General features: G+C 39.8%; 1 protein-coding gene across 1 annotated transcript in view; it reads left to right on the top strand.

Annotated features, from left to right (window-relative positions):
- CCDC148 (coiled-coil domain containing 148) overlaps window positions 1-16,843 on the top strand; it is a gene marked incomplete at both ends in the record, with an annotated part of 267,375 nt that extends 250,532 nt beyond the window's left edge. The window contains 3 exon segments of the mRNA XM_082840901.1: window positions 10,611-10,728; window positions 12,816-12,956; window positions 16,697-16,843. Of these exon segments, the coding sequence (XP_082697027.1) occupies window positions 10,611-10,728; window positions 12,816-12,956; window positions 16,697-16,843 (406 nt within the window).
- Window positions 16,844-17,298: the final 455 nt, after the last annotated feature.

Raw genomic sequence — 17,298 nt, 5'->3', positions numbered from 1 at the left:
GAGGGTAAAAAAACAACAGATGTTTACCAGTGTGGTCTAATTATTAAAATCTAATTTGGCCATCATAGGCAGTAGCCCTATACAATTACTATCAGAAAGGAGGGATTAAAAAAATCAACTCTTCTAATATTATAAAGTCATTATTTTTGGAAGATATCTCCTATTTGTAAAATGGTTTATAGCTAGTAATCCCAAATGTTGTGGGCCCAGTCAGTTGTTTAAGCACATAAAAAATTTCTTGGTTCCAAGAAGTTATATTGCTCAAAGTTATACATTTTATGATTTTTAAGTAGCTGAAGTGACTAACTGTACTATAAATATTTCAGGCTAAAATTGTTGCAGCCATGTTATAAGGTATTAAACATTGGGAACATAAATCTCAGCCTTTGGATTAGAGCAAACCCAAAATAATTGGCTAGGCAGAATCTTGGCCCTGTCCATGGTACCCATGGTGCCACAGTGGTTCATTTCTAAGAGGATCTGGGGAGAAATTCCAGACTTCTCCTTAGCCGTGTGTCATTAGGTTTGTTCCTAAGTTTTCACAAAAGGATGTCAACACTATACCAAGCTCAGATGCCCATTAAGGCAGAAGCTGTGCATTTAACTATCACTGTAATATAGTTACATTTGAGGGATTTAACTGAAGTCAATCCTGAAATTACATAGAGAAGAAATAAAAGATCAAAGGATTTGGGGCTTTGAAGGAGTTGGAAGCTGCAGCTATTCATGCCTTGATTGTAGCTGAAGTCATATTTCCCAGACAATGTTTTTAAATTGTGGATTTAAAAAGAGGATTTGTGTTGGAAACTTGGGTGGACAGATGAGGAGGAGCCAGCAAAATATGAGGAAAAGCAGTCAGAAATAGGATGTGCATTCATGAAGGAGGCGGTCATCAGTACCAGGCATTGTTAGGTCAAGTCAGAGGAGCTTTAAAAGGAGGCTCTGAGTTTACAATTTGGAGGCATTGGTGAGAGCAGTTTCCACAGAGTGGAAAGGTCAGAGGCCAGACTGCAGGGGGTTTGGACTAAATCAGACTGAAAGAATTAGAGACAAAGTATGGCTACTGCATTTAAGAAATTTTGCCGGGAAGGGAAAAAGAGGACGGTAGCTGAAAAGAGAGAGTTGAGAGAGATGTATTTTCCCCATTTGAAGAAGTTTGTGTGCAGAAGAAAAGGAACCGTGGAGGGGAGAAGGACTGAAGAAATAGGAAAGTAAAAGATTTACTTCTGGAGCAAGGACCTAGAGACGACTAGGTTTATGGTATTAAGAGCCCAGGTTTAAGGAAAGGATGAATAAAGATGAGTCTTGACAAGATTGGAAGTGAACAAAGCATGGTAGGGAAAGTGAACGCTTATGGCCTTTTCTTTTCAGTAAAGTAGGAGGTGAGGTTCTCTACTAAGAGGGAGACTATCAAGCAGCTGAGGTAAATAAAATCATTCTGGAGGAGTGTTAAATGTCTAGGTAAGGTTCAAACCTCACAAATATATAACAAATTCAATAAAGAATGAGGGTTGGAAATTGTCAGAGCAGATGTGGAAAGAAAAGAAGACAATAAAAGAGTATTAATGATAATGCCTTTGAAGAGATATGCCCATCGATCCAAAGCTGGAGAGAGACTTAAGTAAAATCTGATTGTGCCTCATAGCCTGGGAGAAAAGGAAGAGGTAGAATGACAGTAAACTTCATGAGGGAAAGACCTAGCCCAGTGCCTGGCACAAAGTTCATAGTTCATAAATATTGTTGAGAAATGGAGAGCCTGATAAGCCAAAGTAGTAGCAGGTTGAGTAAGGTTAAATGAGTGAATGTAAAAAGGATGGGAGGTTGGAAGGCAGTCCATTGCTAGGGTTATGCAGCATGCAGCCTTCATCGGTATATGTGGTGACCCTAGAGATTGGAGTCGGAACAGAATCCCTCAGTGTAAAATTTTGGCAGGGAAATGGTGTTCCCAGACCAGGTTCGTTTTGCCTGACAGGCAGCAAGGCAAAACGCTGAGAAGCCAGAGGTGTGCAGCAAAGAGAGCGTTTATTAGCTAAGCAGCCAAGTAAGGAGACAGGAGAAAAAGTCTCAGAGCCCCCTCCCCAGAGGCAAGGGGCTCCGGGTATTTGTGGGATAAAGAATAAAGCAGCAGGATGGTCTGAGGTGTATGGAGCATGGGGAAAGTCGGTTGGAAAAAGGTGCAGCAATCATCGTTCTGCTCAGGTGTAACTAAGCTACAGGCCTCTGCATGTTCAAAAATGGAGATGCTTAGCACGATCTGAGGGTGGAGTTTTCAGCTCGCTGACATCAAAAGGTCACCTAGCGGACACTCGTGCATGCTCAGTTGGAGGGTTGGTTGGTGGTCCTATCCAGTCTTAACCAGCTCAGCTGAGCTAGACACAGCTGACTCCTAGTTCCCAGAAAGCAACTCAGGTAAACATCTTATTGTATAGGCTCTGTGCAGCTTGGAGAACATGCAAGTCTTAAAATGACCTTGATTAGTGAAAGCAGGTGAAATGGATTTGAAAATGATTACCCACAGTTTCAATAGGTGATGCCAAGCTCCAAGTTTGGTCTAAGGAGTGGGCTGTTGAAGCAGGGGAGAAGCAAATGCTGCTGGGGAATCAAGGAACTGTAAGAGTGGAGTTTTGAATAACCCTCAGGAAATGTCGGGCAGTGACCTGGGAAGCCAGTAGTTGATCCCAAGAACCCTATTAGAAAGAGGATAGTCTAACCCAAGTCAATGGATAAAACTTTTCTGGAATTGTTGGAGAGCCAGGAAAATGCTAGCCTTCTTCCCTCACCATTGTAAAAGGGTAACAATGGAAGTAGGATCACCTGGGAAGCACTGGTTTTTAGTTAAGGGAAACATTTGAAAGGAGCAGCCAAGAGTCAGTGAGATGGGGCTGCATGCCCCATCTGTGGAGGGAGTTTTTATCACTAACTTTGTTTAGAGTTGCTGATGCGTGGTGATTAAAAAGAAAAAAGAAGACCGGCTTTTATTATTGCTTTTAATTCCCGATAGACAATGCATCTTTTATTTCTTGTACCCTACTTGAAATGCTATTGGAAAGGAGTATTCTAGGAAATTTTTGAGGCTATGTGAGGGTATAAAAGGATTACTGAAAACTAGATGGAAAGGGTTAGGAGTAGTTTGAAAAGAGGAGGATAAATGTGGCAGAAATGTCTTTCTGCACTAACTTGAGGCAAGGGCTAATACGATATTTGCAACATTCTTTCAGTAACCCTCTCCTCACATCTTGTCCTATATTCTGGATTCCCAGGTTTAAGTCCTTGTTTCACAGCTGTTTATATCTCTGCATTTCTAACTCAGGTGAACTCAGATGGCTAGGTTGGAACTGATTACAACCAACAGGAAAATGTACATGACTCTTATTTATGGGTTTTCACTTCCAGCATGAAAAATATTTACCCCCCCTGGAGTTGCAAGAACTATTCCCAAGGGAAGTGGCTCATAGCAGAAATGCTTTCAAGTTGTTTCTTCCTTTTTTGATTTTACTGAATAGACCCTTTAAATATCACCAGGAGTCTGAGGTTTTCAACCGTCATCAGGATACACCAGTGTTTTGTCCCCTGGAGGGAAAGAAAGAGGTTCAGTAACAGCCGTTGTTGCAACTACCCATCACTGACACTGACCCAAGCCGGGGCGGACCACTGCCACTGAGGGAACCTGTCATCCATGTGTGTTAGGGTCATGGGGGTGGGATGGGGTTGAAAGATTCTGCTCTTTTTTAAAATTGAAGGACCCTTAACTTACAATGTTGTGTTAGTTTCTGGTGTACACCAAAGTGATTCAGTCATACATATACATAAACATTCTTTTTCATATTCTTTTCCATTACGGTTTATCACAGGATATTGAATATAGTTCCCTGTGCTATACAGTAGGACCTTGTTGTTTATTCATTCTCTATATAATGGTTTGCATCTGCTAATCCCAAACTCCCAATCGAACACTCCCCCATCCTCACCAGTGCTTGGAAACCACAAGCCTGTTCTCTATGTCTGTGAGTCTCTTTCTGTTTCATAGATAAAGAACATGTGGTATATATATATATATATATATATATATATATATATATATACACACACACACACAGTGGAATATGACATCACTTATATGTGGAATCTAAAATATGACACAAATTAAGGATTCTGCTCTTGAACGTCAGTAACATGAAAGGAGGAACTTCTAGTGTGGGTCAATCCTGAGGCATATAACTATTTAGCACATGCAACCATAAATAAGAAACCCTATCTGGGTAGTAATTTGTATCTGGTTTTGTCTTGTTAACAGTAGGCAGGTAGAGTCCCTCTAATCAAAATATTTGTCTTTGCTGTAGTTCTCAAAGTGTGGTCCCCAGACCAGCAGAATCAGCATCACCTGGAAACTTCTTACAAATGCAGATTTTCAGACCCCGCCTCACTGCTTCTGGATCAGAAACTCTGGAGGCAATCAAGCAATCTGCACTTCAACAAGCCCTCCAGGTGATCCTGACATTAGCTCAAATTAGGGACCCAAGGGGCCAGGTGGTGCTGCACTCAGACCAGACTGCTCATTAGAATCACCTGGGTAACTTTTAACAAAATACCGATGCTGGAGCCCCCGAACCAGACTGTGATGTAATTAGAGTGGTGTGGGGCCCTGGCATCAGAACTTTTTCTAAGTTCAGATAATTCCAATGATAGTCACAGTTGAGAACTGTCGCTTTAGAGCAATATAAGAAGGAGCTCTTTAATTTAGGACTCTGTGATAAATTCAAAAATAATTTATTAAAACAATTTAATGTATTTTACTAGGATGTTAATTTAAGCATGCTTATATAGAATAACCCACAAATAACGTAAGATTTAAGAGGGGGGATCTTGTCTGGTTTTTATTTTTCACTATTGTTATCCTGAGCACCTGGGGCAGTGCTTGGCACATAGTAAGTGCTCAAGTAACTCTGTTGACTAATTGAATTAATCAATTAAAGACTGGAGTTCCAATAGGAACTTGCCTTTACACGGCACAAAGGAACCAGTAAGCGCTCTGAGCCAGAAGAATAGTATCTTTTTCTGGGGCTGGCATGAGTTCATCTCCTTGTGGTTCTGCGGGTTCTCTGTGAATCCTCTTTGTTCTTGTCCCATGCTGATCTGTACCAGGATGTCCCTGCTTTGTATCAGGATTCACATTACATTTGCAGGAACTGGTCTCTGCTTAGGCCCTTAGCCAGAACACCCACTGAGTCGAGTCTCATCACCCGGATGGTTAGAGGCGCGATACCGGCACTGGTTATGTTATCTCCCTTCTTTTCTCTGGGCTGGCTTCTCCACCTCCTCTCCCCCAGACCTCCACCTTTGGACAGGTGCTGCCACCTGGCCTGCCTATGTTTTGATCTGCGCACTCTTCCCTGTTGGAGTTCCCTAGAGCTCACGGAGAGGTTCTCTTTGCTTGGTGGGCAAAACTTTCTGAGTGGGGTTTAAGCCAAAACGGGATTTCCCAGCAGGCAGAAACAGGTTCACCATGCTGCTGCTGCTGCTCAGACCCCTGTGGCAATAGCACCTCCAGTGTGTGCCTGTTAAAGATTCCTTGTTCAGTGTTGAGTAAGCCACATCACCTAAAAATGAAGTAGCAGATTTGTTTAGAAACTGCCTCTAATTCAGCAGGGCAGATTACTTCCCTGAAACATTTTTGATGGGAGTTCCATACTGGTTAATCTAATTAAGATGTGTTGTTAATGCTGTTTTATTTACTGCTTAAGTTTTAAAAACAAAAACAAAAACGGTAGAACCTCCCACTACCAGCAATTATTCTGAAGTCTTTTTTCCCCTCTTGTTTGCTGTAGCTTCCTTTTAGACTGAAGTTACCTGTGTCTCCAGATAGGAGGGAGGTCAAGATTTTGTACTTAATATTTTGCCCAGTTCTTACTGAAGTTTCACTAAAGCAAAGGGAGGCTGTTACTGAAGTTCATGGTGTTTCCAAACCATTTGCATTTGTATACTCATCTCTTAGAGTGCAATACACACATAAAAATTATCCAAAATTATACAAAAATTCTCCATTTCTACATGAAAGCTTCTTGTCCCTTCAACTACACTCAGGTCCAGAGGCTTAAACAAAATCCTTTTCAGATTATTGTTAATGCTGTGCCTGATTCTGCAGCAGCTGTTGCTTTTGAACAGTATGATGCTTCTCCTCCCCCAAGAGGAGTGGAAAAGGCCTCCTCTGCCGCACTCTCAACCTTCGTCAACTCAAGGAGCATAAAACAGACTGAGAGAAGAACCTAGGATTCCTGTTTGGGAATTCAGTGCAGAGCTTAAAGACTATTGAGTTTTGCCACTTCCTGACATTGACTTTCATAGCAACAGTTTAATTTGGAGAAAAGCTGCTACCTCAAATGGCTGAAGGTATTTATGTGGAAAATTTTCCAAATGATTGACTTTACTGTGTTGCTATTTTCTTTCCCCATGAATATGTGAGTATTTGGCTTTCTCCCAGGAGTTTTTCTGCATCACTTCTCTTTAGGCAAAGACATTTTTCTATCCAGACTGGGAAAAGAAAGATGTACCAAGAGCTTCCCCCTTTACAGTGAATTATTATTTGAGTTTAAACGATAACATCTCTAAGAATGAAGAATTTGAGTGTGTCTGTTTCCTGAAATCTTCCCTTGGCCAATCTTCATGGTAGTCAGAGTCATCTTGATCATCACTTTGGAGCCAATGCAACTGTGATCAGCTTCCTCCAGCACTGCCCTGCCTCGCTCCTCCCCGTTGGCATCAGTCTTACTGAAGGGGTTGTCTCTGCTCCCTCTTACTTCCTTATCTTCCGCTAATTCTTCAGTCACCTCTCTAATGCCGAGGTCGCCAATGGCTCCCTGTTATTTAATCCAATGATTATCTGATATTATAACTGATTTGTAGCATGTGACATTGCTGTTCCCATCTTCCTTTGCTTCTTTGCCACCATTTCTCCTCATTCTCTTAGTTTCCTCCTCTTCTGCCCCTTTCTTAAAAGTTGCTTCCTTGGGTTGTAGCAGAGTGGGGAAATTAAACTGATAATATCCCCCACCTTTTGAAAAGAAATTAAACTTCTAAATAGATGAATAAATATATATGTCTAGAATTGAAACTCTATGAGAGCCGGGTTGTTTTGTTTTAATCAGCATGGATCACCCACCCTAGAACGGTGCTTGGCACAGAATGGGCACCCAGCCAACGAATGAATGAATGATATAAAATTTATAAATACTGAAAATATATATAGAAAAGAAGGGAAAAAAGTTGTTTCCTTGGGAACCAATGCAAGGCCTGCCTCTCTTCTTACTCTACAGTCTCTTCCTGGCTGGTGCCATCTGTCCCTCGGACTCAATCCCATGCCATTGATAAAGATCCGCATCCACTGCTCCAGCCCAGATCTTACGACAGCAGATCTATGTCTAAACTGAACCCGATTCCTTCTCTTCCTGGTTTCTCTAAGTCCCCAGTTTTAGTGAGGGATGCCATTGTTCATCATGCAAGACAGAAACCTTAACTTCCTCTCCCCTCTTCCCATAAAAAACACTAACAATTCCTACTTATTCTATTTTCTACATAAATTTTAAATACATGTCTTCTCTCTAACTCCCACCAGCACCCCTCCCTCTGCCCTAATTCAGGAAACCATCAACTTGCATCTGGATAATTCTCTCTGGTCTTGCTTCCTCGCAATCCATCTTCCATATTATAGGAGAGAGCTTTCTGATCCCATTGCCCTGATCAAAGCCCTCATGCTTGCAAAGCCCCCGCCGTCTGGCCTCTCTTGCCTCCCCAGCCTCAGCTCTTGGCACTCCTCACCTTACATCTTTCATTTTTGGTCATTCCAAATATTTTTCAGTTCTTCAAAAGTACCGTGCTCTTCCACCTTCTGGGCCTTCATATTGCCATTTCTTTTTTTCTACCTAGAACATTCTTTCTATTCTCTCCCCATCTGGAGAGTTCCTGCTCCCTTTTTAGATCTGAAATTCAGACCACTTCCTGTTGGATGCTCCCCTGAATGCCCCAAGTCTGGCAAAGGTACCTCTCCCATGACCTCTGCCCCATTGTCCCATCAGAGCAAGAGTCCCCCTGTGTCATAATTGCCTGGGTCTTTGTATCGGCATTATATGGTCGCTTCTGTGAGGACAGGAGTGTGTCTCCTGTGTTGAAATCGTATCTCCAGTGCTTAGCACAGTGATGGATGCAGAGAGGTGCTCAAATTTTTGTTGAAGCAAGGAGTGAGCCTCACAGTAAAGCATGAGCCAGCTTTCTTTACCACACAGCCTCAGATGCCTCACTCTCAACCTCTTCCTCGCTAGTCAAGCTCCTCCAAATAAAACAGCTATTACTTTCCCACAAAGCAGCCAAAACTTTGCTGCAGACAAAGCAACCTATACATCCAGAGGAAGAGAAACTTTTCAAAGGTTCTGAGAATTAACATATGGCAATTGTCAAATCCCAGGGTGTCTTTTAATTGAACCTTCACAGTAGTTCACTTAGCTTGTACTCAGTGCTTAAACTGAGTAGAACCTCATTAGGGAGGTTGTGTCATGCCTTAGTGAACGTGGAGGGAAAGAGAAATAGAACTTTCTATGACAGGGAGGCGGCAAAGAAGGGGAGCAATCTGGTCTTCAGATTCTTTAATCCATGTAGCTGACTGTACTGACTCCTGAAATGGGAGATGATGGTGGAGAACAGCCACAGCCATGAGGCTGTGAGGCTAGGATCTTCCTTCCAAACCCCATTCTGGGTTTTGTCCTCGAAAAGCATCTGCTGCCTGCTTCCCTTCTCTCCTTTCCCAGAGCACCTTCTTCAGTGCCAGCCTCAGGAGCAACCTGATTTTAAAGAGGGTTTCCTCCCCAGGAGCAAATCATTGAGGGAACCATGTAACTACCAGGTTCAGCCCTCCAGTGCTTTTCTTGGCCTCTCTGTCACTGCTCATCCACTTTCTCTGTTCTAGCCACCATGAACCCTTTCCTGCTCAGGGCTGTGACAAGGTGGGGCAAGTGAGGCCCCCGGGGGTGCAAAACTGAAGAAGTCGCCCACTCTTGGATGCCAGCGCTGCACGTGCAGGAGCCTGAATGCGAGTGCCTCCCTGGACTCACCCCCATTCCGGCTCCTGCTCTGTCCCACCTCGGTCACCGTGTCTCCTGGCCTTCTAGTCCTCCAGACCCAGCTCAGACACTGCCTCCTCTAAAGAGCTCTTGCTGAAGCTCACCAGTCTCTCTCACAGCCCAGCAAGTAGTCATCGCACCTTCCTCTGAATTCTCAGTGGACCTTATTTATACCTCTCTGAAGACACTGTATACCTTGTTTAGTTCTTGGGCTTGTCTGTGTCTCTGTTAAACTACAAACTGTTTAAGAACAGTCGTTTTCTCAGTGTGCTTTCAATATCTAGCACAGGGTTTGGCACACATAAGTCAGTGAGGTGAGTGGGGTTGTCAGGAGGAGAAGAGAGAAGAGCATAGTGGTTAGTTGCGTGGAGGCGAGAGGGTGAGGAGTAGGCATGGGCCCTGGGGCCAGTCTGCCTGGGTTTGACCTCAGGCTCTGCCATTTACTGGGTGTGAGAGCTTGGACAATTTACGTCACTTGTCTATGCCTCCATTTCTTTATCTTTAAAATGGGATCAATAGTGATACCCTAACGTGGGATCAATAGAGGTACCCCAACATGTGATGTCTAATTGAGCTAAAAGAGGTAAAGCCCTTAGCACAAGACTTGGTGCCTAGTGAACACCTCAGTAAATGTCGGGATTCAGAATAAAAAAGGGTCTAGCGAAGGGATATCCATGGAAAATGCAGGTGTGCGCGCTAAGGGTAAAGCACGTTTGTGACTGATGCCATAGAGGAAGTTAAATCTAAACCGTTAATGATAGAAGACAGAGGCAACGGCCACCTACTCCCTCGAGAACCCAGGTGCCTACTGTTTTTGAAAAGACAAATCTTATCTCTACAAAGAAGATGGTTAGGGAGGCTGCCTGAAAAGGCAGCCGAGGAGACCCAAATGAACCTGGGAGTATTAAAACAGATATTTAAATATGCCGCTTTAATATCTGCTGTTAAGGGGGATGGAAACAGAATGCTAAGGGAAAGTCATGTTTTTGCTGCCATCTACAGTCAAAGTGCAGTTTTCAAAGTTTCTTAACACATACACACACACACACACACACACACAGTTATGAATAACAGTATAGAGTTTGGTTTAAAGTCTAGTAATTGAGATACTTCGGGCATATTATTCTAGTATTTTATTTACCAGTGTTTCTAAAATTATGTATATTTAATCAGTAATATAGCCTTTTTAACATCTCAAATTGTGTTAGAACTTATCAGATGACATTTCATACAAAGATTTTAATGAAGAAAGAGATAGATTTGATTTTACCCCATGTTTTCCTGCCCCATGACCTGCAGTTCTATGATTGTTATTAGAATTATTATAAATTGTATTTTATACAAGCATCCTTTATTGTTTTGATATGAGAAATCAACCAAAAGCAAGTAAAAACAGTATGACAGTGATGTCACTTATGAGTTGCCTTCTGTCCCTATGCACCCATCCACGTAATCTCCATTATCATGATGTTTTCCTAACTTTCCTGTGCATTATTTTTAAAGGGTTAAATATAGACGAGAATTATTGGAAAAGCGTTTGATGGAGAAAAAAGAAGTGACCCTTCAAGAAGCACTTGAAGAAGCAGAGAGAGAGAAGCGAATAGAAGCCCTGAGGAAACAGGTGTTTTTAATTTGGAAAATTTCATGGGTGGTTTAAAAAAATGTTTCTAAGTGCTCTTAATAACATTATTACTAGGGCTTAGTTCATGACATCTGCTATATAAAATGTAACTTTCCCAAATTGGGACACTGGTCTTCATTGCTGGGAGCAATTAGATTTATGTTGAACCATTTCCAGTTTCTTAGTGTATTAAAAGAATTTTATCAGCACCTTTAAAATAGCTCTCCCAAGATTTAAATGCATCCATATTACCTCTAGTTTATAAGCTGAATAGTATCCATGTACAGCAGTGAAACTCTGCATCTAGCCGAAGGATTTTACTCTCCTCGAAAAAATGTGGTGGAGATTGAGCAAGATAATCCTCCCTAGGGTAGGAACCTCTGTTTGGAAACATCCCACAGTCAACAAACAGGTTAAAAACCACTTTATAAAAATACTGTTTTTGTGGAGAAATAAAAGTCTCCCATTGCTTTGGCTCGTAAAAGTAGGCAAAAGTTCCGAAGGTAGTAGTCGGCAAGAGCAAGAATTTAAGACCTGGGAAATGTAATAAAATAGTTCTACTTGGTAATTTTTCATAGTTTTTAACCTGAAAGTGATTAGCTCAACTCACAAGCTCTAAAGTCTTCATTGACACCATTTCCCAGCTGATAGGAAATGACTGTCTGGTTTCTCTTCTCTGTCAGTGAAGGCAGTATAGAATCTTGGGTAAGAACTTGGCCTCTGGTGTCCTTCAAAACTGGTACAACCTGGTTCACTACTTACTGACAGAGAAAACTTAGGTCTTTTAACCTCCCTAAGCTTCATTTCTTCCTCTGAAAAATGGGAATCATAATAATAGTACCTACTTCACAAGTTTGTAGTAATGTGCATTCACATTACTCTTCTAAATGCTTTTAGCTTTTAGGTTTTACCTCATTTAATCTCTACCACAACCCTATGATGTAGGAATTATTACTATTCCTACTTCATAGAAAACTGAGGAGGCCCAGAGGTTCCCCAAAGTCACATAGCTAGTAAATGTCAAACTGGATTCAAACCAAGGAAGTCTAGTTAAATGAAATATTTAGTAAAGAGGAAGTGTAAATGCATACAACTATTATATCATCTTTTATAAAATAGATTATAGAAATATATTCCTATACTTTGAATTTAAGTCCTGGTCATCTTAGATTCAACAAAATTTAAATTATTCAATCATTAGCAAATAGTGATATACCATGGTCTTCGGGAGACAAAACTTAATGTCACTCTTACTAAACACATTCTTGTTCAAAATATAATTTTGATAACTACAGAGTCCATATGATTAGGATTCTTTCCATCTGTGAGCCCTTTGAAAGAGGAAATATCTGTGCCCGTTATCTGTAATCAGTGTTTAGAACTACAGTAAAAGACATTTTGGCTAGGAAACCTATAATAATTAAAGTATGTTCAACCCCCAGTTATGTCATTACAATTTCTAAATGGCATTAAAAATGCCATTTTCTTAATGCTAATTCTTGACTTTAGGAATTAACAGGCAGGTGTTATTAATGGTGCATATAATTTACAAAATTAGTGGCTTCTTTTCATTAGGATACAGGTTTGAACAATTTCAATTATCATAAAGGACAAGGGCATTTGGGTTGAAACGACTCTGCAGTTTTTCACTGGAAGGGGAAACAGTGGTTTTTAACAGTCCCTGGAAATCTAGTTGCCTGGTACAATGAAAACTCACCCGTCTTGCTGAATAATGCCAACACACATGACTTTACCCATAAATGACATGCTCTAGATTCAGCTTAATCAGATTAAACTTTCTAGAAAGCTTCATGGGGTTGTTACCATGGCCATAGATTGCTAGTGGTTAAAAATTAATGTTTTCTACTTTTGGTTACTTTCAAGGTGGTTGAATATGTGGGTTTTCTATATAAAATTTCCCTTGACTTTGGATGAAAAAGAAATTTTTATCTAAATTTAATCATAACTGTAATTATGTAATCTTTAATAAAATTTCTTGACTTTAATGGACATTATCATTAATAATGTTGCCCAGAAGCATTTTGCTTGTATCTTGTTCCAAGTAGCCATGCTTTTTCTTCTTTTAGGTTGCTATTGTCGCTCAATTTGATCCTGTTAGAATGATGTCAGACACAATGGCATCAAAAGCGAGGATGGGTATTGGAATCGAAGAAGAATTTATTCTTCAAAAGCCACTCTTCACATTGAATACATATAATGAACAGCAGGTAATTATGGAAATTAGCACGATTGATGCAAAAGCCATGATGATAAGAATTGTAGAAGTGTGTGTTTTGGGTTACAAATTATTTTCAATATTTACATTTAAATACCATCCATATTAGCATAATTTTTATTTCTAAATGAGAGCACATAATTACTGAACAATTCTTAATATAAAATAGTTGATAGGTGACCATAGAACAAAACACTTTATGTAAAAATGTCATTGAAAATTATTTTAATCTAAAAAATAATTTTATAAAATTTTAAAGTTGTGTTAATACTGTATTTTGTTTAAATATTTATCATATTCAGAATTTTTAATGCATAACATAAATCCTATTAAAGAAACAACTAATGATACTGATAAGACAAAGCAGAGGGAAGCTTTCTGAAATTAAAATGAACAGAAAATAATGTATCAGAGCTAATGATGAAACATTTGCTGTGGGAAAAGGTATTAAGAGGTTATTTAACTGTTTCTAGGAACTTCTGAATCATTTTAATCTGTTTCTATAGCTGAGAAAGGATTTTTAAAAGTTTTTTTAGATGGATGGATGGAAGAGAAGGAGCCAGGACATGTGAATGAATGGATATCACTGAAGTTAAGGGAGAAAGTAGTTGTTAAATTTACAAATCTAAGAAAAGCTAAATGCTTATTTAATTATTTAAAAAGCAGGAAACTTCATCCATTCACTCACTGACAAATAAATCGAGTGTGCCTCATTTATGCGCTGCATACTTTGCTAGGGAATAAAAAGATGAACAATACACATATTAATTGGGCAAATATTTATGGAACATATACTGTATCTGGCACTGAGCCTGGTGCCAAGGCTGCATCCTGAGCAAGACAAACTTGTCCTGTGTGGAGGAAGTGAGCAGGGGAGTTGCGCTGGGAAGGAAAGTAGCGTGCATGGGAATAACTCCACTAGGGTGAGATTGCCTCCGGCTAAGGGCTGCAGCGTCAAGAGGAAGGGAATGAACGGGCAGCCCTGAATGGGCAGTCAGAGAAATGGAAAAGGGGAAACTAAGCTCCATCTTAGTTGAGGAATTTTGGCAGCAGTGACAGAATTCATTCCAGATAATTTAAGTTAAAAACAAACAACAGCAAAACTGGATTGGGGAGAGGGGTGGGTGTAGGGAGAGGGATTAATTAGAAAATGCACGGGTATCTCCAGAAGCCAAAGCAGGGAGGGCAGTTGGGCTTACAAAGAATTGCAGTCAGAAGCTGAAAAGCTTTCAGGTACCTGGGCTGAGGAAATAAGTGCTTCACCAAGCAGAAGAGGGTGACCCTTACCGATATGTGTTCAGTGTAAGGTACATGGTAAGGGTGGGTGCTGGGGGATGAGACTGTAGACATAAATTCCGGTCAGACTGTGAAAAGTATAGTAGATCTTACTTGCTAAGACTTTTGACCTTTATCCTGTGAGCAGAGGTGAGACTTTGAAGCAGGTGAATTATATAATCAGCTTTATGTTATAGCAATGTGTCCTGAATGGAAAATTGGTGGAGGTGGAGTCAGGTCCTTTGAAGATGGTGGAGCTCTCATAGAAGTGGCATGGAGTGGGGGGAGGGTGGCCTGGCAGGGGCATGGATGGCTCTGGCTGAGAAGAGGAGGGGGATAATGAGTGAGGGTGATTCTAAACTATGCAGTGAGTGATATTGAGAAGAGCCTGCATTTTGGATTGAAATCCACATCCACTATTTACTGGCTGTGTGAACTTGTGTAAGCTATTAACATCTTTATGTCTTGTTTACTTCATCTGTAAAACAATTTGTAAGGTTCTTGTGAGGATTAGTATAATAAATGTCAATTGCCTAGAATATTGTCTGGCACCTAGTAGTAATTCAGTAAATTATAATCATTAGGTGGTGCTGCCATTAACCATATAAGAATTCAGAAGGAAAAGCAGACTTAGGGAGAGAGCATTTATTTTGTTCATATCAGGTTTAGGTTGAAGATGTCTAATACGCACTTACAGGAAACTGATGGGCTTCATCTGGGTAGGAGAATTGGGGAAATGGAGGTCAGTATGTGAGGGAGATCTTCATTTCACTTGATACGTATTGAAAAAAACAGAATTATGAAAACATTTTAAAACTCAGTTCTGGAGCTGGGGGGAAAAAAGGTGAATCCTGGAGATAATGAGGACGTCAACAGCACACAGGTGGAGCATGAATCCTTCAAAGTGGTTGAGAGTGACCAGGGAGACTCTTTTGGAGCAAAAGAGGAGAAACCTAGGTCTAAGGCTCAAATACGTTGCTTTTCAGACACAAATCTCAGTGTTATTCCTGACATATGCATCGTTGCCCCTAGTCCCTGTATTGATTAGTTGCCAAGTTCTATTGATTCTTCCCTTCATAGTGTTTTGGACAGTTCTCTCTTCCTTGCTACCAGCCAATTTTAGGCATTTATTATTTCATGTCTAGACAATTGTAGTCGATTCTTAAGCACTCTCCCTGCCTCCATCTCTTCTTTCTCTGCCACCTTAATTTATCCTGAACTTGTAATCAGATGCATCTTCTTATGCAACAGCAATGATTATATTAGTTCCATGCTGAAAACAGAAACACAACCTCAGTAGCTCCCCAGACTCCGTGGCATAGCCTTCAAGCCTTTAAAATTCAAGTCCCAGTCTTAGAAGTATCCTTTTTCAGTGTTTCCCAATGGAACCAAGTACTCTACCCAGATTACCCCGATCCCAACTTAACCTATTTCGTCTCTGAGTTTGCATGTGCCTTTCTTTCTTGATCTCTCTTCCTCCCCCAGCCCCATCCCCAGCTTTATAGAAGAGTAAGTTGAACTTTAAAGTTAGCTCAAGTAGTCCTCCTTACCTGAGACCATCCTAGTCTCATTGGCACCAGGAGATGTCTCTCCGTATTCTACTACTCTTGGAGCATCTGTCACATGTTGCCACGGACTGTAGTTATCTGTGTACATTTTTTTACCTCTGTTAGTGTAAGAGCTCCTTGAAGGAGGGGTTGCTTTCAATGGCTTATTATCCCATCCTCTAGGGGGACTTCAAGTTCATGTAAAATGTTTCATTAGCTGAAAGCCATACGTGGCCACCTTCTTATCATTGCAAACAGTGTCTGTTGACATTAATATTCATAGAAGGAGGAATAATGTCCAATCAGCTATAAATGAAAAGGGAAATTGAACTACTCATATGTCTATACCCCTTAGAGTCAGATTGATGGAAGCATTTTCTAGTTCTGCTTGAAATAGAAATCTGGCCTTGGAAGAAAAGTTCTATTGATTTTGTTTTTCAAGTAGTGGCCATGTGTTTGAACTTAATTTACATATTTCCAAATGATGGAGAAATTAAAATGTCTGTTTAAAGACAGATTTACAAGGTTGTGGTTTAGGTTTATTTTAATCAATGGTTGTTTATATTTTATAATTACAGCTAACAATAAATAACAAATCAATGATCGTACTGAAAGTAAGCTTCTTTTATCCCATCTTTTAATAATTTTATTGTTTTATTTTGACTAATCTAGTATACAATATTCTGTACATCTTATGTTGGAAACCACTGATATACTGGAAAGTGATAATGTCAAAAAGGTTTGGATATTTTCAGTAAGTTCAGAATATAGTCACTGTATACACAGAATTTACTGTCATCTAGTCATCTCTCCAGTAAAAACAAATTACACGGCTTGGGGAAATACAGAACTAAATGATAAAATTTACTTCAATGAAATGCTATTTATTTAAATCATTTTATTTCTACAGATAATTTCTGACCGTAGACTTCGTTTTGAGTTAGCACTTCGAGAAGCTGGACTTCATAAAACATTTTATGCCAAGGAGATATTACCAAAAATCGGTCCTCAAAAACCTCCAAGAAAGGATACAGAGTCTACTGTATTCAAAATCTAGAGTTCATCCTCAAATCATGTTATACATAAATAAGATTTTTCTTTGAATACATTTATATGGATAACAATACTACTTTCTAAAATTTTTTCAAATATCAGACATAGAAATCATAGCATCTGTTAAAAACAACTTTTTCTTTTATGATTCTTAGACTTTTATGCACTATTTCCAATATCTTTGTTATGTTTAATAGTACTAAATTCTCTAAAGACTATGGAACTTAATTATGACACATATGGGACATATATTATCATTTAGTAAATTGAATTTTGGAGGTTGCATTATGCCATAAAAAGAGCTCAAAATAACCATTTGCAAAAATTACAGTTTATGTTGCTACTACCTACTAATGTTCATTTCTGCTTGTTATTTCAGAATTTGAGTTTTTTAATTATGGAAGTTTCATTATCATTAATACTTCTATTATTTCTCGATTATTATAAGAGGAGACTCAA

This window comes from Leucopleurus acutus, assembly GCF_964270905.1.
Source record: "Leucopleurus acutus genome assembly, chromosome: 6".
NCBI lineage: Eukaryota > Metazoa > Chordata > Mammalia > Artiodactyla > Delphinidae > Leucopleurus > Leucopleurus acutus.
The sequence above is the reverse complement of the archived record's forward strand: the minus strand, read 5'-3'. Positions and strand labels throughout refer to the sequence as shown.